Source organism: Emys orbicularis, chromosome 3, assembly GCF_028017835.1.
Source record: "Emys orbicularis isolate rEmyOrb1 chromosome 3, rEmyOrb1.hap1, whole genome shotgun sequence".
In the NCBI taxonomy this organism is placed as follows: domain Eukaryota; kingdom Metazoa; phylum Chordata; order Testudines; family Emydidae; genus Emys; species Emys orbicularis.
Genome location: NC_088685.1, coordinates 62094186 through 62118697, shown reverse-complemented (window position 1 = coordinate 62118697; position 24512 = coordinate 62094186). Strand labels below are relative to the sequence as shown.

General features: G+C 40.2%; 1 protein-coding gene across 1 annotated transcript; it reads left to right on the top strand.

Annotated features, from left to right (window-relative positions):
• Positions 1-1593: 1593 nt before the first annotated feature.
• Positions 1594-24177, top strand: TMEM30A (transmembrane protein 30A). The gene is made up of 7 exons (XM_065400739.1): positions 1594-1836; positions 8606-8722; positions 11668-11775; positions 14500-14587; positions 17593-17736; positions 19099-19305; positions 22015-24177. The coding sequence occupies exons 1-7, from the start codon at positions 1594-1596 to the stop codon at positions 22206-22208; spliced, it is 1101 nt and encodes a 366-aa protein (XP_065256811.1). The 3' UTR covers positions 22209-24177.
• The last annotated feature ends 335 nt before the right edge of the window (positions 24178-24512 follow it).

Below are 24512 nucleotides of genomic sequence, written 5' to 3'. Positions count from 1 at the left end.
AACCAAAATAGTTACACTGGACAAAAGAACAAAACTAGCTCCCATAGTGGGTACCAAGCCAAACCCAGTTTCTAAGTACAGTCTAAGGCTACATCTACACTACAGGGGGGGGTCGATTTAAGATACACAAATTCAGCTACGCGAATAGCGTAGCTGAATTCGACGTATCGCAGCCGACTTACCCCGCTGTGAGGACGGCGGCAAAATCGACCTCCGCGGCTTCCCGTCGACGGCTCTTACTCCCACCTTCGCTGGTGGAGTAAGAGCGTCGATTCGGGGATCGATTGTCGCGTCCTGACGGGACGCGATAAATCGACCCGAGAGGTCGATTTCTACCCGCCGATTCCGGCGGGTAGTGTAGACCAGGCCTAAATTAAACTAGTCCACCTATGTAGTGATTTTGGCAGCGCTAACGCAGCAGATGATGTGACTGGGTGGGAAGACAGAGGAGACGTCTTACAGTCTCTTTTGCCTCATCGCCCCCCCTCAGCCTGGGCCAGCAGAGGGCAGGTCCAGTCGATGGTGCACTCCCCTGACAATAGGGCAGGGCTACACTACAGCCCAGATCGAGGCTCTGAGATCGATCCACTGGCGGTCGATTTAGCACGTCTAGTGAAGACCTGGCAAATTGACAGCAGATCGCTCTCCAGTCAGCCTCCCACGAGAAGAGTAAGGTAAGTGGAGGGGACAGTTTCTCCCGTCGACCCCCGTCAATGTCGTCCCCGCAGTAACTTGACCTCAGGTACCGCAACGCCAGCTATGTTATTCACGTAGCTGGAGTTGCGTAGCGTAGGTCGATTTACTGCGGCAGTGTAGACAGCTGATCCCAGACGGTTCCGCTCTTCCTCGTTCATTGTGAACCTCGCAAGAAGCGTTTGACAAAAGCCGTTGGCAGGTCCCGGCAGCTGTTGGCAGCTCTCCCTGCGCACGCGGGGCTCAGTGGCGGGGCAAGGCCCCTGGAGGCAGGCAGTGACCAGCAATGGTCGCTGGGGGCCCGGCTGGGCTCGAGGCGCTCCCGCGCCGCGGTGCCCAAACTAGCGTCGTTCCCCGCCCCATGACGTGTGTGCGTCTCTGCACAGGACAAGAGTCGTTTTCGTAACGCACCGCAGCCGCCCACAGTGACGGCAGTGGAGCGCGCAGCTTGGTCACGCGACGCCTCCACAGTGAGCGTCGTGCACCCCAACCGGGGCGGGAGAGCCTGCGCATGCGTGGTCACACACACACACACACACACACACACACACACACTCTTTGCGCATGCGCCTTCAGGGCACGGATGGGGAGCCCCGGCTAAGCCGGAAGGGTGGAGGTTAGTAGAGTGTATAGTCATCGATTATGCGCCCCAGATCTAACCAAGCCCCTGCCGCGCCTACTGCGGCGGCGCATGCGCAGCTTGGGGAGGGCGGGCGGAAGACAGTGTCCCGGTCACCCGGTTAGGGGAGCTGGTGACGTTTGTTTGTTGTTAGCGGCTCCGTGGGTGCGGAACTGTCCCCTTCCTCGCGCGCAGGCGCAGTTCTCTCCCGTTCCTCACTGGCCCGAGCGGAGGCGGCCTCGGTTCCCGAGCGCTGGCTGCTCCTCCTCCTCGGCGGCCCCATGGCGGTGAACTACAACGCGAAGGAGGAGGCGGACGGGCACCCGTCGGGAGTGGGGGTCCCCGGCGGGGCGGGGAAGAGCCGCAAGCCGGATAACACGGCATTCAAGCAGCAACGCCTGCCGGCCTGGCAGCCCATCCTGACCGCAGGCACCGTGCTGCCCGCCTTCTTCATCATCGGCCTCATCTTCATCCCCATCGGCATCGGCATCTTCGTCACCTCCAACAACATCCGCGAGTACGAGGTGAGTGAGGGTCGGGACGGGGAGCGGGCTGTCAGGGGCTGGGTGACCGGCGCTGGCTCTCCCTGCCCGGGTGGTGGCGGCGGTTAGACTGGGGGGGCTTTGCCCTGGGAGGGGAACTCTCTCTTGTGGTGGTTACCGGCTCTGGGGTCTCCCGGCTCCTGGTCTCAGCTGGTATCTGAGCTCGCGCTAGGCACCCTCGTCTCTCGGTGAAACCCTGGCAGAGGGTGAGCGGGGGCGATCTTGAGTGCAGGAAATGTTCGGAAAAGGGAGCTGGGCTTTCTAAACCCAGGCAGACCACGTCTGGGAAATACCCTGTAGAGACCCAGCTGTACAGTACTGGCCTGGGGTAGGGGTGTGTGGAGCTAATAGGTCTCTGCCTTCCATAATTTACCACATTATGGTTGAGATTACAAATGCCACTCTGAAACACAGAGAAAAATCCCCAGCTTGGGTAATAACTGGAAGACCCAGTCTTCCTCATGGAGCAGCCATTCCTCAGACCAGGGTCAGGTGAGGTAGGTTTTATAGGTAGTATGATAGTCTAGCAGCCTGCAGGATTAAAGGGGTTCTGCTGTTCTATTGGGCATTGCCAGATCCTCCTTGTCTCTTCATGCTGTTGTGGTTGATGTGGTTTTGGAGGTGAAGAAATGGCTTCTGTAGGAAATGACTGTGTTTGTCAATTTGGTCAAATGTTAACGTTCTGTTTTTAATTACTTGTTTATCTCTTGTATTGACTAATGGAGGTTGAAAGAACATAGAGTGGTAGACTCAAAATGACTTTGCCTACTATCCTGAGCATCCTCCCTTGATACTGATTTCTTTAGCTTAGTGGTGTCTAACCTTTTTACACCTAAGATCACTTCTTGAATTTAAGGATCTATCCCGCCCCTTCCCCAGGAGGGTCCCCTCCCCCACCCTCCGTCACTCGCTCTCCCTCACTTACATATATGCTTAACTTTACCGCTTTCAGTAGTCCCATTTAAAATAGTGGGATTACTCTCAGTAATAAGTGAAGCGCATATGTGGCTGCAGACTGAGCCCCTTAAAAATACACTTTGGTGTGCAGATCAAGTCATACCAGTTATATAAAAAACAGTATTGTTCACTTCTATCTGTCAATCAGTGGAGATAACCTTGAGGAGTGAAGATGGAATAGTTGTGGAAATTATTTCATTAGCTAGATTGAAAGAGTGTCTGAGATTTTTCATTTGTATATCTCTGTTAAAATGTTAACACTACCATAATACAATATGCAAAGGAATATAAACATCAGACTACTTAAAAAAATAAATGAAACCCTCAAAGGCAAGGAATTTAAAACACAAGGTAGAAATGTACTTTATGTTCTCCCAGTATTGTGTGTGTTCTTAATTGCTTTCTAAAAATATACATGCCTTTCTTCCCAGATTTGAGCCACACATCCCATCTCAAAATCAACCCTGAGCTGCTTAAAAGAACATGGTTGGATTTGATAGAGTAACTTTAAGACATTTTCTTGAAATAACGCTTAGGATGGACATGTAAACTCTAAATTTGAGTGTTCTTTTAATGATTGGAACAAGAGTAAAAAGTTGTTGCTTCCAACAAATTAACCACCATTGTAGCTTATCATTTCTTTAAAGAAACAAATTTCCTTAGTTTTGTTCTAGAATAAATTATTACAACAAAAAAATATTTAAAATCAAAGGGCAAATTTTTCAGAACAGAGTGCCTGAAGTTAAGGTCTTAAATCTATATTTAGATAACTAAATTTATTTAGTCTGTAAAAAGCAACAGAGGGTCCTGTGGCACCTTTAAGACTAACAGAAGTATTGGGAGCATAAGCTTTCGTGGGTAAGAACCTCACTTCTTCAGATGCAAGATGCACTTCTTGCATCTGAAGAAGTGAGGTTCTTACCCACGAAAGCTTATGCTCCCAATACTTCTGTTAGTCTTAAAGGTGCCACAGGACCCTCTGTTGTTTTTTACAGATTCAGACTAACGGCTACCTCTCTGATACTTATTTAGTCTGATTTTCAGAAAAGCTGTGCCCTCCTAGCCTCGATGAGTATGTTTGTACTGCATCTGGAGCAAGTCTCTCAGCCCAGGTCCACAGAATTGTGTTTTCATGCTACTGTGATAAAAAAGCTGTATAAATGTTGCAGCTCAGGCTTTCTAACCTAAGAGGTAGGGTGGGCTTGAGAGCCAGAGCCACAGTGTCAAAGCAGTATCTACACAGCTATATTTAGCATGCTAACATGGGCCCTGCTAACACAAGCCTGTGAACCCAAGCTGCCAGATGCAGTGAAGACGTACCGTGTGAAGTCAGTGGTGCTTCAGTTGCTTAATATCTTTGAAAAATATACTGCTTTTATATAGGTGTCTAGGGCCTTGACCTAACAAACATTTGCACACGTGCTTAACGTTTCTTGCATGAGTAGTCCCACTGATTAAAGTTAAACATGCGGTTAAGTGTTTTTGGGATTGGAGCCCAAATTTAGACTAAGAAGCTTTAATTGAAAGATCCCAGTTGTGAAAATTTTGGCCAAGTTTCTTACATTTTGTGTACTATTTGCCTTTTTCAGCTTGGTTGGGAAACATTCTGTTCATTTTCTCTTTTGGATTCTTATATTGAGACTAAGACCATAGTGTCTATATAAATACATAAAATAGATCTGCTAGCTGTAGAGGAATTTTCATTTAAAAATAAATAAATAAATCTGGTCCCACTGTGTTTTTTTTTTTTTTTTTTTTTTGACAAGTTAAGGTTCAATGGCATGGGGTATACGTTGTGATGATAAAAGATTATATGCCAATGGGGATCATTCATTTATTTCCCAGACTCTTTAATGATTGTCTTTTTAAAGATATAGAAGCAACTTTTCTTCTGCAGTCTAGCCCCCTTGTGCTACGACAGACCTGCTGGATTCCCTTGGCATGGGTAAATCCCTAACTGGCGTAGAACCATTTTAGTTGTTTTCTATGCCATTCTTGCAGTCCCTGGAATGGAATAAAGGGTGTGGCTGGAATGTGAATGTGCCATGGCCGTTTCTGGCTTACATATTGTCCCTTCAGAGCCATAACTAGCTGGCATATTTTAGAGCAGCCTGTATGCCACTCTGAAATAATCTAGAGCTGACAAATAGAGCCCTGCGCGGATTCAAAATGTGTATCTGCATCCGATCCGTGATCTGCAAAAATGATCTGCGGATATAAAACATATCTGCAGATTTGCAGGGTTTTCGATATAAAATTTGGATCCACATCCATCTGCGATCCGCAAAAATGGTTCACGGATATCCGCATCCATGGATGCAGATATCTGTGGCTATAAAGCAGATATCCATGAATTTGCAGGGCTCTACTAACAAAGGCACCAGGGTGAAAGAACAGGAACCAGCTCTTGGACACACCTCACTTCCCCTTAGCTGTGAATGATAGGCACACCTGTATAATCTAGCTCATATAATTTTTATGAACAATGTAATTTTTTTGATAACTACTCTATGGTTTAAAACAAAATGAACATGTTAAGCACTTTACAGATTTGAAACAACTTCATTTTAAAGTAAAATTTAGTCAAGTAATGTCAACATTTGATATCTTTATTGCTTATTTTCCAATAAAGCCATGTTTACCAAACAGTTGAATATTCTAATACAGTGGTTCACAAACTTTTTTTTTCACAGACCACTTGAAAATTGCAGAGGGTCCACTTAATGATCTTTCCAAATGTTGTTTGTACCATTAGTTAACTATTGTAAAGCGCTTTGGCTACAAGCACTATATAAAAAACCAATAAAAATGTGATTTTGTTCTACAAATAAAGGCACACAACTCATATTTTAATATCAGTAGTCTTACCTTTCTAATGCAATGGATGTGCCCTCTCTCCCCTGCCGTGGCAGCCCCCAAGGTGGGGCTGGGAAGGAAGGGAGTCTCTCTCCTGCCACAGCAGCCACAGAGCTGAGGCTGGGAAGGAGGGCCGTCTCTCCCTGGCAGCTGGAGCTGGGGAAAGTCTCCCCTTTCTCTGGCCACCGCAGCCCTGCATGTCCCAAATTCTCCCCCACCCCCTCTTCTCACCCCACTGCCCCCTCACACCTACCCTCTATACCCCCTAGAGGCCACTACATCACCTTACATGTGCATCTTCTCCAGGGTCCAGGCACCTAATTAGTGGAGCCGCGCAGGCGTGGCTCCACTAATTTAAGTGGGTGGCCCTTCATTCTCTTGTGTGCAGCCACCCAGATGCGCATCTTAGAGGGAGCTATCTGCGGACCACTTGAATGGAGCTCGCGGACCACTGGTGGTCCATGGACCACAGTTTGAGAACCTCTGTTCTAATACATTTAATAGCTGTCTGAGTCAGTGAATAATTCCACTTCTTACTATACGCAAACATGTTTATTCCATAAAATTATTTATAAGTTACTGTCTCTTGTTCAAAAAATAACTGTTGTATTGGTTTTATTTATGAAGGGGGATGTATAAGAAGCAATTTAAGCATACTTTGTTAGTACGTCTCACTCAGCTAAATGTCGTGTATCAATATAGGTTTCACACTGATTTCCGTTCCACTTGTCATGAATTGAAATATGGAAGCTTTCCAACAGCTTTAACGTAACATAAAATTACATATCCTTTACATGAGTCGCTTTTCTAGCATTTTCTGAAATTCTGTTGAGGTCACATGAACATACTTCAGAGGATGGGTAGTGTGTTCATAGAAGTCCAGTTAAAAAAATACATAATTTTGTTGGATGGAAAACAAGTATATGGCTAGCAAAAAGGTGTCTTCAGTGTTTTACCAGTTTCTCTTGCTTTTTTTCCCTCTACCCTGGGAGCAGTGCAACAAGTGTTGGAATTTAATTTATTTAGGAATCATTCAGGAGCTGAAACATAACATTGAAAATCAGTTCTAAAAGATACCTGATCCAGGTCTAAAGCAATTTTTTTAAACTATCAATAATATGATGTATACCGAATGGTTGTCCAATTATTTACTTTGTCAGGATGAACAAAATTGACCTATAACAAGGCAGTTAAGTGTGCTATCAATTATAGGTGACCCACAAATGAAAAAAAATATGGGGTTTGTTTTCTCTTTCTGCATTACTGCTACTATCAATTACTGTTTATTATTTGTATTACCATAGAGCCAAGCGGCCCCAATCAAGAGTATGGTCCCATTGTCAGTATACAGACATGTAGAGAGAGAGAGAGAGAGATTTTCTACTTCATAGAGTTTACAGTCCGTTGTTTAAAGACTTGACATTTTAAAATATAACCTGCCTTTTTAACCCTAAAATAACAAGCTTTGTTTTTTATGTAGGACTCTTTGGCTGACTAGAGAATAGAGTGGGTTCTGAGTATTAAGGTCTCTGAAAGATACTTCACCCTAGGTTTGGCTTGTCATAGGAAAACTATCAATTGTTGACAACAGGTGTCAGTATAATACTATCAGAGGGGTAGCCGTGTTAGTCTGAATCTGTAAAAAGCAACAGAGGGTCCTGTGGCACCTTTAAGACTAACAGAAGTATTGGAGCATAAGCTTTCGTGGGTGAATGCCCACTTCATCAGACGCAAGTAATGGAAATTTCCAGAGGCAGGTATAAATCAGTATGGAGATAACGAGGTTAGTTCAATCAGGGAGCGTGAGGTGCTCTGCTAGCAGTTGAGGTGTGAACACCAAGGGAGGAGAAACTGCTTCTGTAGTTGGATAGGCATTCGCAGTCTTTGTTTAATCCTGATCTGATGGTGTCAAATTTGCAAATTAATTGGAGCTCAGCAGTTTCTCTTTGGAGTCTGGTCCTGAAGTTTTTTTGCACAATACTAGTTCAACTGCTGATTAATTGCCTGTATAGATAAGGACAGACTGGGCAGCACTGTTACAGATCTATATCCAAACACATTGCTGACAGAGACTGCTGAAATGGTGCTATTTCCAAGTGAACACAGGGCCTAAAACTTGTTTATTTTTTAGATAATCCTATTTAATTCAACCTTCTTGCCGACACTTGAACCTGATATACACTAGAAAAAGTATTGTTGATAATGGGGGTCGGCAATAGGTTCAATTGCAACAATAGACCAGACAAAACAATGTTCAATTGCCTTTTGGAAAACCATCCAAACAGTTGGTCAAATTATCACTGTTCTGTCAGGACACAGTGCAAAATTCTTGTATTTACATACTTTTCAATAAAGGTTTGTTTAAAACACCAAACAGGATGATGAGTTGACCCATGTATATATTCTCTGAGGTTTTTAACTCTTCATATTAATGTTGTTTGAATTACATCATTTTAAAAGTTAGGTAATCCACAATCAGTCAAATAAACACTGATGGTATTCTCCACTATCCAGTGGTAATCTATTCTTCCTAGCTTTCTTTAAAGATATGCCAAATCATTGTCTTAATATCTTACATTAAGAACTAGCCTTTCAAAAGCAGCCAGCAGCTCCCAGATTGGAGTCTGAGTGCTTTTGAAAATCTTGCCTCTTCATTTAGGTGCCTAAATGGGGAGTAACAATGTATTAAGTAAACCTCCATGAGTTGACTTGTTTTTAGCACAGACATTCTTTTTTATTTTTATTTTTTTCCTTCTGTAATGTGAAAAATCCACTTGTGAAACCTTAATTCTATATGAAGTCTTCTGTGTGGGAATATTCTTTGGATTTGAGATGGAGTTGATTGAGAAAGAGTAGAGATTACGTCAGTCTGTTTGGTTTAGTAATCGTGATTTATGTCTTTCTCTCATTGTAACTCAGTATCCTCTTTCTCTTGCAGATTGATTACACGGGAACCGACTCTTCTAGTCCCTGCAACAAATGTTTAAATGTGTCCTGGAATAGCACACCACCTTGTACTTGCACCATTAACTTTACACTGGATCAGCCCTTTGAGGTCTGTTACTTTGTGTGTGAGTTATCATCAGAATTACTCTTAATTTTATGACAGGTTTCAAAGTAGCAGCCGTGTTAGTCTGTATCCGCAAAAAGAACAGGAGTACTTGTGGCACCTAAGAGACTAACAAATTTATTTCAGCATAAGCTTTCGTGGGCTGCAGCTCACTTCTTCAGATGCATAGAGTGGAACACACAGACAGAAGATATTTATACATACAGAGAACATGAAAACATGAGTACAGAAGCCACCTACTACAGGACAGGCCCAACAAAGAAAATAACAGAACGCCACTAGCCGCCACCTTTAGCCCCCAACTGAAACCTCTCCAGTGCATCATCAAAGATCTACAACCTATCCTGAAAGATGATCCCTCACTCTCACAGATCTTGGGAGACAGACCAGTCCTCGCTTACAGACAGCCTCCCAACCTTAAGCAAATACTCACCAGCAACCGCACACCATGCAACAAAAACACTAACCCAGGAACCTATCCTTGCAACAAAGCCCGATGCCAGCTCTGTCCACATATCTATTCAAGTGACACCATCGTAGGACCTAACCACATCAGCCACACCATCAGGGGCTCGTTCACCTGCACATCTACCAACGTGATATATGCCATCATGTGCCAGCAATGCCCCTCTGCCATGTACATTGGCCAAACTGGACAGTCTCTACGCAAAAGAATAAATGGACACAAATCTGACATCAGGAATCATAACATTCAAAAACCAGTGGGAGAACACTTCAACCTCTCTAATCACTCAGTGACAGACTTGAAGGTGTCAGTTTTGCAACAAAAAAACTTCAAAAACAGACTCCAAAGAGAAACTGCTGAACTCGAATTAATATGCAAATTAGACACAATTAACTTAGGCCTAAACAGAGACTGGGAATGGTTGGGTCATTACACTAATTGAATTTTTTTCCCCCCCATGTTAAGTTCTCCTCACACCTTCTATGTGTCATCTTGATTATCACTTCAAAGTTTTTTCTTCTGCTGCTACTGATAGCTCATCTCAATTGATTGGCCTCTTACAGTTGGTATGCGTACTTCCACCTTTTCATGTTCTCTGTATGTATAAATATCTTCTGTCTGTGTGTTCCACTCTATGCATCTGAAGAAGTGGGCTGCAGCCCACGAAAGCTTATGCTGAAATAAATTTGTTAGTCTCTAAGGTGCCACAAGTATTCCTGTTCTTAATTTTATGTTAATGCCTTTTGCATTTTATCATTGCTTTTGTAAGGTATTGTACTAGCTATCTTCACATCTGCTTAGTTAAGTCAAAAAAACCTAAATTTTTATGTTAGAGGAACATCATACTTGCCTTATTCTTAAAAATTAAATCCTGTTATGCTCTTCTCTTCATCCATCAACTAATCCTGTGTGTTGTATGTCTTCTCCACAAACTGCATCTGGTGCAACAGGTTTGAATCAGGTCTTAATTTATCATCACCCAGAAATGTTTAACGTTAACTGGATCCTTAAGTCACGAATCCATAGATTTTACCATGTGAGACTTTGACAGTCTGTACTGAGTTTTTTATTAAATTCTCTTTCTGTTGCACCACTGATGGTACAATATGGAGGAGCATTCGCATAGACTGCCTGCTGATGTTTTAACTATCATTAACCAGAGTTAGATGACCCTGTTGTAAAGATGCAAGTGGCCAGCCTACATTAGCACTCCCAGTCATTGATGGAACCATGCGGGTGGTAGTGCAACTAAAGGAGATTTTAACAATAAACTCAGTGTAAACAAGGCTTGCAAACTAGTTTTATGAATGTCCCTAAGGGTATTCAGTTTTACAAAAGTTTGGGGGTCTTACGTTTTAAAAGAAAATTTGAGTTTCTGTGTGAATTTCAGAAACACTCTGTATAATGTAAAGATTTGGAAAATTGAGACTACTTGAATTGTGCAATACCGTGTGACCAGATGCTCCTGTGTGGTTAGTGAGAGAGACCCAGATCAGAATACCCAATAGTCCTGTGGTTGGAGCGCTCTTCTGACAAGTGGGAGACCACTGTTAAAATCCATTCTTCCCTTCAGATGGGATGGGGAGGAATTGAGCCTGGGTCTCTCACATTCCAGTGAGTGCTCTAACCACTGGGCTAAAAGTTATAAGAAAGGTGGCTGCTGCTCCTGCGTTGTTTCATGCAAGAATGGCTTAGGCACTAAGCCGTCTGACTCCAGGAGAGGATTTTCCCAGCAGTGGATCACAAGCAGGCTTAGATGCCTCCCCGCAGCCCAGATTTAGCCAGTGAAAATCCATGAGAAGGGGGAGGGAGGGCTTATGATACACCCCTCTCATTGGCATCGCCCATTGGCTAGGTTAGGCAAGGAGCCACCTAGCTTGCTGGCTTCTGTGGATCACAGCTTTAGTCACCTATCTCTCCACATTCATTGTATAGAAAGGCTAGGCTAGACACCTAACTCAGGCTTTGTGGATTCCATTATTCTTTCAGTGATTTTTCTAGGTGCCTAAAAGTTAGGCACAGCAATACTGAGCATTGCTGTGCCTAAGTCCCTTTGTGGATATGGGTCTTAGTGTTGGATACGAGTGTGGGAAGCCCCTTGAACTTAGATATTGACACTAAAGAAACTTTCATTGTTGCCTCTGAATTGTTAAACAGCGAATGTAAGGTATTTCAGAATTTCTTGATGATGACTTGTGATATGTGAGGTTAGAAGGACACAACTTGTCTTTCAGATGCCAGGCTGAGTTTACAATACTGGCAGTTTAAAACATTTTGTTTTGATTTGTCTTCTGAGCTAATACATTATGAATATTACTGATGTAGAATAAATATAGAACATCAATATGTAAAGATTTGTCAATTTCCTGCCTGTATCGACACATTAATGTATCTTATGGATCGTTATCTTATGTACTGGTGTTATTGAATATCCTTTTTCAATCTGCCACCTTGTGTTTTGCAGACCAATGTGTTTATGTATTATGGACTGTCCAACTTCTATCAAAACCATCGTCGTTATGTGAAGTCTCGGGATGACAGCCAACTAAATGGCGATAATAGTTCTTTACTTGTAAGTAAACTTATGCTCAAGTCTAATCATCCGTAATAATTAGGTAACATAAATCCATACGCTGCAGAAGCATTTTCAACATTGAGGTGAAATAGACACTTTTCTTTGTGTAGTAGGAGACATTGTCAAAGAATCAATGTTATATTGATGACTTCATATATGTTACACTAAATGGACATTATATACTTCTATCTGATGGATTGTGGTACAGTAGATTGATCATTGCTCACTGCAAATAAATGTGTTCTGATTAGCTTAGATCTGTTGTGCTTTTCAGGCAGTGAAACCAGTTTAGCTCCATCTGTTCTGTCTGAAGTTTTATCTTTCACTAATGAACAATGCCCAGCTAGTTAGCCGTTTTCAGTCCTTAGAATTGAGTACTCAGATTTAGCATTCCAGTTGATTAGCTACTAGTTATCAAATATCAATACTAAAATGCATGTGTTCAAAACAACTATGTGAAGTTTCTCATGGCCTCTTTAGGCATGCTTTGTCTTCTACAGGTGGTTTGGGAACACAAAAGATAGGGATAAATGGTCAGTTTTCACTGTGGAAAGAGGTAAATAGTGGGGTCCCCTAAGGATCTGTACAGGGACCTATGCTGTTAACCCCATTTCCCAGATCATTTATGAATATGTTTAACGGTGAGGTGGCAAAGTTTACGAACGATACAAAATTACTCGAGATAGTTAAGTCCAAAGCAGACTGCAAAGAGTTAGAAAATGATTTCTCAAATCTGGGTTACATGGCAACAAAATGGCAGATGAAATTCAGTGTTGATTGCTGCAAAGTAATGCACATTGGAAAACATATTCCCAACTATGCATACAAAATGATGGGGTCTAAATTAGCTGTTCCCACTCAAGAAAGAGATCTTGGAGTAATTGTGGATAGTTCTCTGAAAACATCCACTCAATGTGCAGCAGCAGTCAAAAAACCCAACAATTTCAGGAACCATTAGGAAAGGGATAGATAATAAGACAGAAAATATCATAATGCAACTATATAAATTCATGGTACACCCACATCTTGAATACTGTGTGCAGTTCTGGTCACCCCATCTCAAAAAAGATATATTGTAATTGGAAAAAGTACAGGGAATGGCAAAAAAGAATAAGGAGTATGAGGAGAGATTAAAAAGAGTGGGACTGTTCATCTTAGAAAAGAGATGACGGGGGGGATATGATAGAGATCTATAAAATTATGAATGTTGTGGAGAAAGTGAATAAGAAAGTGGTATTTACCTTTCACATAATACAAGAATTAGGGGTCACCCAATGAAATTAATAAGCAGCAGGTTTAAAACAAACATAAGAAAGTACTTCTTCACACAAGGCACAGTCAACCTGTGGAACTTGTTGTTGTGAAGGCCAAAAGTATAACTGGGTTCAAAAAAGAATTAGATAAATTAATGGAAGATCGGTCCATCAGCGGCTAATAGCCAAGATGATCAGGAATGCAACCTCAATCTCTGGATGTTTCCGCTTCTGGCAGTGAGTGGTTTAGGGACTGCACAACAGGGGATGGATCACTTGATGATTGTCCTGTTCTGTTCATTCCCTTTGAAGCATCTGGCACCAACCACGGTTGGAAGACAAAGTACTGGGTTGAATGGACCCATTTGGGCCATTCTTATGTTCTTAATTAGGCCATATCTAAACTATGGGTGCTACAGTAGCATAGCAGTGGTGCCATAGCTATGCCCTTTAGTGTAAGACATAGACTACAGTGACAGAATGGGTTTATCCATCATTGTAGGACCTCCACGTACCCAAGGGACTATAGCTAGGTCAATGGAAGCATTCTTCCATCAAGCTGGCTGCATCTACATTGGGGATTAGGTCAGCATATCTGTGATCATAGAATATCAGGGTTGGAAGGGACCTCAGGAGGTCCTCTAATCCAACCCCCTGCTCAAAGCAGGACCAATCCCCGGACAGATATTTACCCCAGTACCCTAAATGGGCCCCTCAAGGATTGAACTCACAACCCTGGGTTTAGCAGGCCAATGCTCAAACCCCTAAGCTATCCCTCCCCCTAAAGGTATGCTCAGAGGTATGGCGTTTTCATATCAGTAACTATGTCAACCTAAGTTTTAAGTGAAGACTGGGCCTTAGGCTCTTGATAAGGGAGTTGTTGGCTATTTGCGGCTCCAGCAGATACTTCTTGCTCTGTTCCCTGTGACCTTTATAAAAGGGTAGGAGAGTTCCAGTAAATGGCTGTTGTGCCACTGAAGTCAGTTTTTTTACTTGGATGTTTTGTCTCAAAACAGGGCAAGTTGGGGGAGTTGTTACCATTTTTACATTTTCATTTTATAGTATCTATTGGTCTTACATCAGTATATAAATATTTTACTGTTAAGTGCCGAAGTCTTGTTTCAGATAGTCAACTTTCTCACTGGTTTAATGGTGGAAATATGTTTTAAATATATTTTGGTTATTCTGAAGCATTAGATCAAAAGCATACAAAAACTCCACTATATTGATTAAAAAAACAAAACAAAACGTTATTTTCTACAGTGTATGCACTATGTGGGTTCTGAACTCTGATTCAGTTTTTGTTTAGTGAGTAAAAACTATTACAATTAATAGTAAAAATGATATTTTAAATAGTTTAGACTTGGCAATTCAAGTTATGTTATTCAAAGGATGCAGAAAATGTAGTTTATAATGGGATTAGTTAGCTGCAGATCTTAACTATCTCTTATTTTCTTTTAAACATTAGAATCCCAGTAAGGAGTGTGAGCCTTACAGCATGAGTGAGGGTAAACCCATTGCTCCTTGTGGAGCTATTGCCAACAGTATGTTTAATGGTATGGTATTTTCTTTTAAATTACCTCATAAAAATATCAAGACACTTTTGCAATCTGGTACACACATCGAATTGTGCTATAAATTATTTGAAATTGATTAAAAATGTTAGAGGATTTTGTCTTTAAATTAGACAAGCTTTAACTGTGCAAAGCAAATAGATTTTGTTATGCTTGAGTGCGGAAGGGGAAACATGCTAGGGGAACTGCTACTGCTTATTTTCCTTCTGAAACTGTTTTATCAGATTCATTCAATTATGACAGCAAGGGTTGGAGATAACTTCCACATGGCACTGGCTGTTACGTTTATCTAGTATACATGTAGTACTGTATATAAAATAAAATATGGAGATCTGGGTGAAGGGAGAGAGTCGGGGGGAAACATGGGCAAGCACAGCAGGGACAAAGGAGAGCAGAGGAAATTTAGGGGGGAAATCTAATAAATAGATATCTATATACAAATGCAAAAGTATGGGGAATGAACAGGAAGAATCAGAAATACCATTGAGTCACTGTTATGACATAATTGGTGTCACATAAACTTGGTGGGATAATTCAGATGACTGGAATATTAGATAGAGGGTATAGCTTGTTCAGGAAGAACAGGCAGGGGAAAGAAGGGAGGAAGCATTGCTTTGTATATAAAAAGTGTATACACTTGCACTGAGGTTGACAGGGAAGTAGGAGACAGACTTGTTACAAGTCTCCGGGTAAGGATAAAAGAGGTATAAAACAGGGGTGATGTCATGGTAGGTGTCTACTGTAGACTACCTAACTAGGAAGAAGAGGTGGATGAGGCTTTTTTTAAAACAAAGAATAATGATAAATAAAATCCATCCAAAACCACAGAACTTGGTGGTGATGGGGGATTTCAACTACCCAGACATCTGCTGGGAAAATAATATAGCACAGCACAGCTTATCCAACAAGTTCTTGGAATGCATTGGTGACAACTTTTTATTATAGCAGGTGGAAAAAGCAACTGGGGGAGAGGCTATTCTAGATCTGATTCTGATAAACGGAGGAACTATTTGATAATCTGAAAGTGGAAGGCAGCTTGGGTGAAAATGATCATGAAATGATAGAGTTCATGATTCTGAGGAATGGTAGGAGAGAAAACAGCAGAATAAAGACAATGGGCTTCAAGAAGTCAGTCTTTAGCAAACTCAGAGAATTGGTAGGTAAGCTCCCATGGGAAGCAAAACAAAGTGGGTGGGGGGAAGAGTTCATAAGAGTTGTCAGATTTTTAAAGAGATTATTAAAGGCACAAGAGCAAACTACCCCAATGTGTAGGAAAGATAGGAAGTTTGGTAGGGACCATGCTGGCTTAACCAGGAGATCTTCAGTGACCTGAAACTCAATAAAGAGTCATACAAGAAGTGGAAACTAGGTCAAATTACAAAGGACGAATATAAAAAAAACAACACAAGCATTTGGGGACAAAAATAGAAAGACTGACGTACAAATCAAGATGAACCTAACTAGGAATATAAAGAGTAACAAATACATGGGAAGCAAGAGGAATACCAAGGGCCCAGTAGGCCCATTACTTAATGAGGTGGGAAAGACAAAAACAAGAAATTGCAGCAATGGCGGAAGTGTTAAATGGCTTTTATGTTTGTTTTTGGTGAAAACAAACAGCGATCGGATGACTTACATAGTGAACATCAGTGTAAATGGGGTAGGATTTGAGACTAAAATAGGAAAAGAACAAGTGAAGAATTACATAGACAAGCTAGATGTCATCAAGTTGGCAAGGCCTGATTAAATACATCCTAGAATAGGTAAGGAACTGGCTGAAGAGATCTCTGAGCCATTAGCAATTTGACTTAGTAATCATCAATGGTTCACAGTCAAGCTGGAAGGGCAAATCAGATCCTGCATGGATCTGTCCTGGGTCTGGTTCTATTGAATATCTTCAAAAATTATTTAGATTATTACATAGAAAGTACACTTATGAAGTTTGTGGATGATACCAAGCTGAGAATGGTTACAAGCCTTTTCAGGGACAGAATTAGAATTCAGGATGATCTTGACAAAATGGAGAAATGTTGTTAAATTAAATAGGATGAAATTCAAGAAGGATGAATGTGAAGTACTACACTTAGGAAGGAATAATCAATTGCACAAATACAAAATGGGAAATGACTGCCTAGGAAGGAATATTGCAGAAAAGGATCTGGGGGTTGTAGTGCATCACAAATTAAGTGAATCAACAATTTAAATCTCTTCCAAAAAAGTGAACATCATGCTGGGATGTATTAGCAGGAGTGTTATAAGCAAGACACGAGAAGTAATTCTTACACTCTATTCAGCATTGATAAGACTTCAGCTGGAGAATTGTGTCCAGTTCTGGACACCATGCTTCAGGAAAGATGTGGACAAACTGGAGAAAATCCAGAGAAGAGCGACAAAAATGATTAGGTCTAGAAAACATAACCTATGCAGAAAAAAATTAAAAATTGGGTTAGTTTATTCTGGAGAATAGAGGACTTGGAGGGGTTGGGGGGGAAAACATAACTGTCTTTAAGTATGTAAAAGGTGTTTTAAGAAGAGGTGAGAAGTTGTTCTCCTTAACCACTGAGGACAGGACAAGAAGTAATGGGCTTAAATTGCAGCAAGGGTGATTTAGGTTAGACATTTGGAAAAACTTAACTATAAGGGTAGGTAAGCACTGGAACAAATTACCTAGGGAGGCTGTGGAATCCCTGTCTAACCCGTTCTTAAAAATCTCCAATGACAAACACCTGTCAGGGATGGTCTAGATAATACTTAGTGCTGCCTCAGTGCTGTGGACTTGAAGACCTATCAAGGTCCCTTTTAGTCCTACATTGCTATGATTCTATGATATATTGTGTCCTATGAAACAATTCATTTACTCTGATAGTCATGGCTATAAATGCTGCCTTCTCCAGTTTTATGGAAATATCAAATAATACCGAACAGATGAAACTAGAGTCAATTGAAGGTTTTTCTACCCCTTCTCTAACTTGAATTTCTCATATTAGATACATTGGAATTGTTTCGCATTGATAATGAAACAAGGACCCCTATTACTTTGAATAAAAAAGGTATTGCTTGGTGGACAGATAAAAATGTTAAGTTCAGGAATCCTTCTGGAAATACAAATAATTTGACAGCACTTTTCCAAGGTAAGATCTTAAAATTTTAAATTGAATAACAAAATACTGAAAACATGTCAAATGCATTTTAATAAAAAGCTATTGTTACTATTTTTTTCCCCAGTACAAGCATTGTAGTGGGCATCCTAATATAACTATGCTGTGGTTCTGCTAAGAATACCAAGCTCAACACTTTTTTTGCCATGCAGAGAGATAGTTTCTGTCATTTTCAGAAAATCATTTTATCACATGTGTGTCTCTATTTTACTGTAGTATTTTTATTAATGATTTAAAATCAGTACAGTCATTGAAAGAAACTGATATTTTAAAATGCTGGAATTAGAATATGTTATAATTCCCTGCCTATCTTTCTGAAATTCTAGAAAATGTCTTAAGTAAAGTTAGTGGTTTGTCAAGCAAAACATAAATGTCATAAACATAAAAAGAAAAATCAAGGCACGCTATTCTAACTTTATGAACTCTTATAGGGAATTAAGTCAAATCCTTTATTTTATAATATGGATTGTTTTAAAAACTCACATTCACTGCATCTGACAGCTAACTAACTTGTAAATATTTATGGAAGAGTATTGCTCTATGTGAGACTGAGTGGGGCAATGCTCTTTATTTAAACCAAAATTATCTTGAAAGTCATCGCTTTCAAGCATACGTTCATTCTTATAAGAGTTAAACGTTGTTTGAAACAAAATATTCAGCTAGCAATTAATGCTGTAGTGCAGCTAATGTTGCTCTTAATTACCAGCCTATTTTTAATATCTGCTTGTTTCACGCTTTCTGTTAATTCTTTGATATCTGGTTCTAACTTCTCGTGTCATGGTTAAAGGTATACTGGCTTAAAATCATATCCATAAGGAAATTTTATTGTTTATACCACTAATAATGCTTTGGATTACTATATATTTTAATAATGTACCTTTGTACCACTCAGACTACTTTTATTTTTTGCGTTTCACTTAGTTTTGGACCATTCTGACTTTCAGATTGTAATATGCTAACACAGTTTTGCAATTTTTGGGTTGCTAACTCTCAGAGAAATCCTACAACTCTTTAAATACCAAAAGCTCTTCACTAATCTTAAATTTAAAAATATTTCTATTGATAGGTTCTGTAAAATCATTTTTTCCCCAAATCTAATATTTTTGACTGAAATTGATCTGAGCATGACCCTCTGTCCTCTGGCAACTGTATTAATTCCTTGTATTGATTTTTAATTGGCCAAAAACAAAATTACCTTTGATTGCCAGTATCTGGAATTGCGCACACACACTTCAGAGTCTTAGAAAAAAGTTCTTAAATGCACACCAGTATCTAAACCTGCAAGATATACCTCTTGTCTAAATATTTCTAGTTAATTGAATTCTTTAATTTTAGGCACAACAAAGCCTGTGAACTGGCCCAAACCAGTGTATATGCTGGATTCTGAAACAGACAACAATGGGTTCATCAATGAAGACTTTATTGTGTGGATGCGTACCGCAGCATTGCCTACATTTCGTAAACTATATCGCCTGATTGAGAGAAAAAATAACTTGCAGCCTACCTTACAAGCTGGAAAGTACTCTTTGGACATCACATACAGTATCCTTTATTGAAACTTTAAAAACTGCTGATATCACCTGGAATATTTGAATGTATGTATTTATAGCTTTCAGAATTTGTCAGTATTTCAGTTTTGAGAACATGTGATATGAAACTTTTGAGATGAATTCAGAGAAGCTAATGCAAAGGATGTTGTTTGTGAATAACTAATATCCTTTTTGTGCTTTATTTTATTAGTTACATAGCAGAACTACATAGCATGTCTACTTGTAAATTAATGAAATTATCAGCCCAGTTTACTACTTGTGCAAAGAAGACTGCTCTGGTAATTGGTTTGAAAAGGGCAACATAGTATCTGTAATGGAGGTAACCAGTTTGATATTGTAAAGAGTGCCCAAATGAATCACTATAGAAAAACCTGGCATTTATCAGACACATGGAAACTTCCTGGTCTAAGCATTTCGCATTTTTTATTTGTCCTCAAATGAGAACTGGTCCTTAGACTGTTTTGTAGGCTTTTGAGTTGGTTTTTGCTGTGAAAACTTGAAGTTCTGAGAATGTTGAGATGTGCAGAGACTTCTTGATGAGTTTTGTCAAACAGCCTGAGTTTTTAAACTTCATCAGCTGTGAATAACTTTGGGTCAGGAAGAATGTAGGATATGTTTGTGGAGTCTGCAAGCTGTTTAAACCAATTAATTTTGGTTCCAGAAAATTAAAAGCTTCTGACACACTACAGTGTAATCTGTTTAGTTTAATTTACGAGTTTTCAGTTCCTGGACAAGAAATTCAGAAGCATGCTGCTGCACAGATTTCAGGATATACAGATGCAGCCTGATCCATAAGATATGTAAATCCATCTTCTGGCAACCTTAGTCCTGGCATTTCTTAATTTTGAGTGCTTGACTTTGTAACGTTAGTCATTTTCTTTTACTAGCTTTTTTGTACAGAATGTAGTGACAGTAATGTGCTAAGTCCTTTAGACAGGTATAAAGACAATCATGCAGTTTAATACTTCACTGAGGAGAGAACGATAGTGCCTTTTGAGGAGGTGGTGGAGGCATGGCAATGCAAGCGAGGGATTCCAGGTACAGGGCTTGCATGGTAAACCCAGAGACAAAGCTGGAGGACCCTTAGGGCTTGTCTTCGCTGCAGAGTTAACTTGGGCTTTTACTTGGATTTTGTCCCTAACCTAGTTCATAACAGGGCTAGAGATCTGTGTATATAGTCAGGATGCTTTCAGCCCTGGCTAGCTGGCCTGTCTGGGGCTATAGGCTAAAGCCAAAGTGCTGCTTATGCATGGTCTGGTAACCAGTTCACTTTGCAGTGTGGGCACAGGCAAATCAACTCAGGAACTACTAGTCTGCCATTGCCTTCCCACAATCCTCCACCAGGCTATATATTTTTGCTCTCTGTCTCTTCTGCATTTCCTGGTCCTAACGGGCCAAGACAAGCTCCTCACGCAGCTCCAAGAATGTGGCCTTCCTCATGTGGAAATTCTGGGCTCTCTGCTCCTCATCCCAGATCTCCATGACAATATAGTCCCATCATTCTGCTTGTGGTTCTGCTCCAGAAGTATTAGGTTGTGGGGATTCCACAGTGTTTAAAACCTGCATCAACTATCTCCACTATTCCATGTCTGCATTCAGCCTTTGTGATCTCCTTAGCAAGGCACACTGCTGCATTCTCAGGGTTACAAACAGCTGCCAGAATGCCCCCTACCAGAGTCATGCCTGCATCTGCTTCCAGAATGAGAGTTGCATTAATGCCAACCGTAGATGTGTTGGATCCAGGCCATGCTACAAGTTAGAATGGAGGCTACAGATAGAAATCTAGAGTATGACAAACTGGAAATGGTTTTCTTCTGGTGAGCTAAGACCACTTCAGCACAGGTGCCCAGAAAGGACCGACAGGTTCTTCCACAAAACACTGTGGAAATAGTTCATAGAGCCATGCAGCACTAAACCATAGAATATTAGCCCAGAAGTCTTAATGCTTCACATGTGAGAGAACAGCTCCCAAGTGAACATAGTCCAATGGATGCACTCAAGTATAATTGTGTGCTGTCGCTTTTTATGGCTGGGCTAGGTCTATGCTGATAATCATGTCCAGATCCAGTCATCTCATTTACTTCTACAGTGAAGACATACTGAAAAGGGGAGAAGTAAAGCAGGCGGTTTGGCTGTAGTGAAGGGAGAAAGAAAGACAATGTGAAAAGAATAGGAAATAGGTGGGAGCCTTGAACATGGACCATCTCCCCCCACTTGTGTAAACTGTAGTCATTGTAGCTATGACAGTTTACACCAGCTGAGGATCTGCTTAAAATTGAGCTGGAAGGTGAATGAAAGCCAGTGAAGGGGTTTAATGAGACGGATGTGGTCAGAGCAGCGGGTAAAGTAGATGACAGATTGAAGGTTAGGTGAGAATCCAAAATACCAGACAGGAGGAAGGTTGCAGAAGTTGATATTAAAAATTTAGCAGGGTCCGTACAAGAGTTCTTAATCATTTGTGTGACTAGCAGCTGTGTACTGGTCAGTGAGAGAGCCTTATTGTTGTCTTTCATTTTGCTGCACAGTAGTGGAGAGTACATGAAAACTGAGAATGAAAATTAGGTCACTAAGGAAATCAGATATTGGGGGGAGGGTGTGTTACATTCTGTTAGCAACTGAAATGATCTCATGTTTTAATATGCCAGCCATACTTCTAATTAAATGACTGGATTTGGGATGAATTTTCCTATATGTTCTTCAGATTACCCTGTGCACAGTTTCGATGGACGAAAACGGATGATCCTGAGCACCATATCATGGATGGGAGGCAAAAATCCATTTCTGGGAATCGCTTACATCACTGTGGGGTCCATATGCTTCTTTCTAGGAGTTGTGCTGCTAGTCATTCATCACAAATATGGAAATCGAAACACTAGTGCGGACATTCCCAATTAATCTTGCATTCTGAAAACAAATGTACTGCATGTGCATCAAGGCCAGTCCAGAGTGGGCCCAGTTTTTGATAGCTTAATCTGCTTATATTGCTTCTGAAGCTGGGTGCAAAACTCTTTCTCTAAAGCCTTTCTTCCCCTTGCTGTGGATTGACTTTTGAAAATGACGGGTATTTAATTAGCTATACTGATTGTATCTATGCTGACTGCATAAATGGTTTTCTGATGTTGGTCTCTTCCTAGGCAGGCTATATGATCCATATAGCCCCTGTTCCCTTAATGCATCTGCTGCTTGTTTCTGTGCTATGTAATATATCCATATGATACTGTATGTATAGGTTGTGTGGAGAAAGGAGACTGTTTTAGAATATTGTTAACCATTCACGATGTCAGTGCTATTAAAAGGAAAAATAATAAGTCTTTAGTGTTTGTTCATGTCACTGTATTGTGTGCATAGGCTTTATGTTCCTTGCTGAGATGTTTAATATATTAAAGTTGTAAAATATTTCCTGTGTAAGTGTGTTACACATTAAATCTTCATAAAGTGCTGTTACAAATTCACATAACTCTGTATTTTAGATAGTTCCCATGCCAGGCACATCCGATAACATCCCCTGAAAATGTCAGGAGATCTGTCAACTGACTGTATGGGTGAATTTCCAAGTCTAGTTTCAACTTGGAAACCGTTATTGAGATAAAAAATTAGCTTTCTTCTAAATATTTCTTTTGCTTGAAGTTATATTTAGAACAGTTTACCCATTGTACTTGTGATCTTGCTCTTTGTGAGCAGCTTGAAGATATTAATCAAGAAAAAATGAAGAAGTTCTTTCCAATCATAAATCTGGGTGGAATAACTATCTTGCCAGTGGAGGAACTTCCTTGTTTTGCTCTAGTTAGAAACAGGGCTTAGATATTCAGAGCAGGTAAGTGTTCAAATCCCAAACTGAAAGAATTCATAGTTATTGAAATGACTATCCCTTTTCTTTTTACATAGATTGAGCTTGGCATGAAAGTCATTTAAATGTCTGTTACAGGTAGTGTACACTATTCCCTCAAATCTCCATATTAAAACCGGTTTAATTTTTGTTGGTTCATTCAAAGTTAACTGTAAATTGTAAGCTACTGCATTCTAGTAATTTTAGATGATGCACATTATACATTGTAATTTAAATCGCAGAGGTTACTTTACATGTAACTGGCTTGATAAAGTATCTGAATATTCAATATTGAGTAAATGCTGCAAATTATTTATGATGAAACTTTTGTCCTTAAACAAACTTATTTTCACCTGGATGAATATGTATTGTATTCTGCTGAATGAGATGTACAGTTTCAATGCAATTTAGCCAAGTTTTAGTATTTCTGAAATCATATACACTTGTGGCAAAAACTTTGTTCATGTTTTAGTAGCTTAACTTGTAGTCAGTTTCTGAAATATACTGTATTAGTATATCAGTTTTGAGGAGATCTCTGACCATTTTTTTACTGAATTGCTTGTTTCTTTGTGTAGTATTTCAAGTTAGCAGTGAAAATAGTTCCTTTGTATACCATGTGAAATGAGGCAAAAGTTAAACCAATGATTTAGATAGTTTGTTCACTGATAACATACCAACTAAAATTTATTTTATGTAGTTGACTGCACCATAGAATGTGGCAGTGCAACACATGATGATTTTATGTCCAAAAGAACAGTTTAAGATTTTTTTTGAAAGTGTTGAAGTTTCATAAATGTCATTGTCATTACAGAATTGGGGTATACAACTTTGATTAATATCTCCACACAGCATAATAGAAAAGTTGCACAAAAGATGTTAGGTTAAAAAAATCACTTTAAACTATAGAGTAGTTGCTAGATCTTGTTCATTGAACTAGTAAGGGAACTTCTCTCAATTTCTGGTTATTTAAATATTTTGATTTTTATAAATGTTTTTTTGGCTGGTATTTGTCAGCTCAATAAAGGTAAACTGAATATATTTTGCTGTGTTCATAATCAATATTTTAAATGTAAGGAACTTCCTCTTGAGTTACATGCAACAACTGAAATGCCATTTCAGGTGAAAAACTGATTCTAGCAATAGGTAAATATCACCTTTTGACTAGTTTGAGAACGATATTTTCCTAGGGCAATGTGTTTCCTCTGGTGTGCAGAATATGTAACTTCATTCCCTAATCTTGCTGTTAGTCATGACTGTCTCTTCTCCCCCAGCATTCCCCTGCTGAATGTAGCCTGTGTGTCCCTCTTTGGAGGTCATCTTAACTAAGTGGATCAGGTGAAAAGAACAGGAGTACTTGTGGCACCTTAGAGACT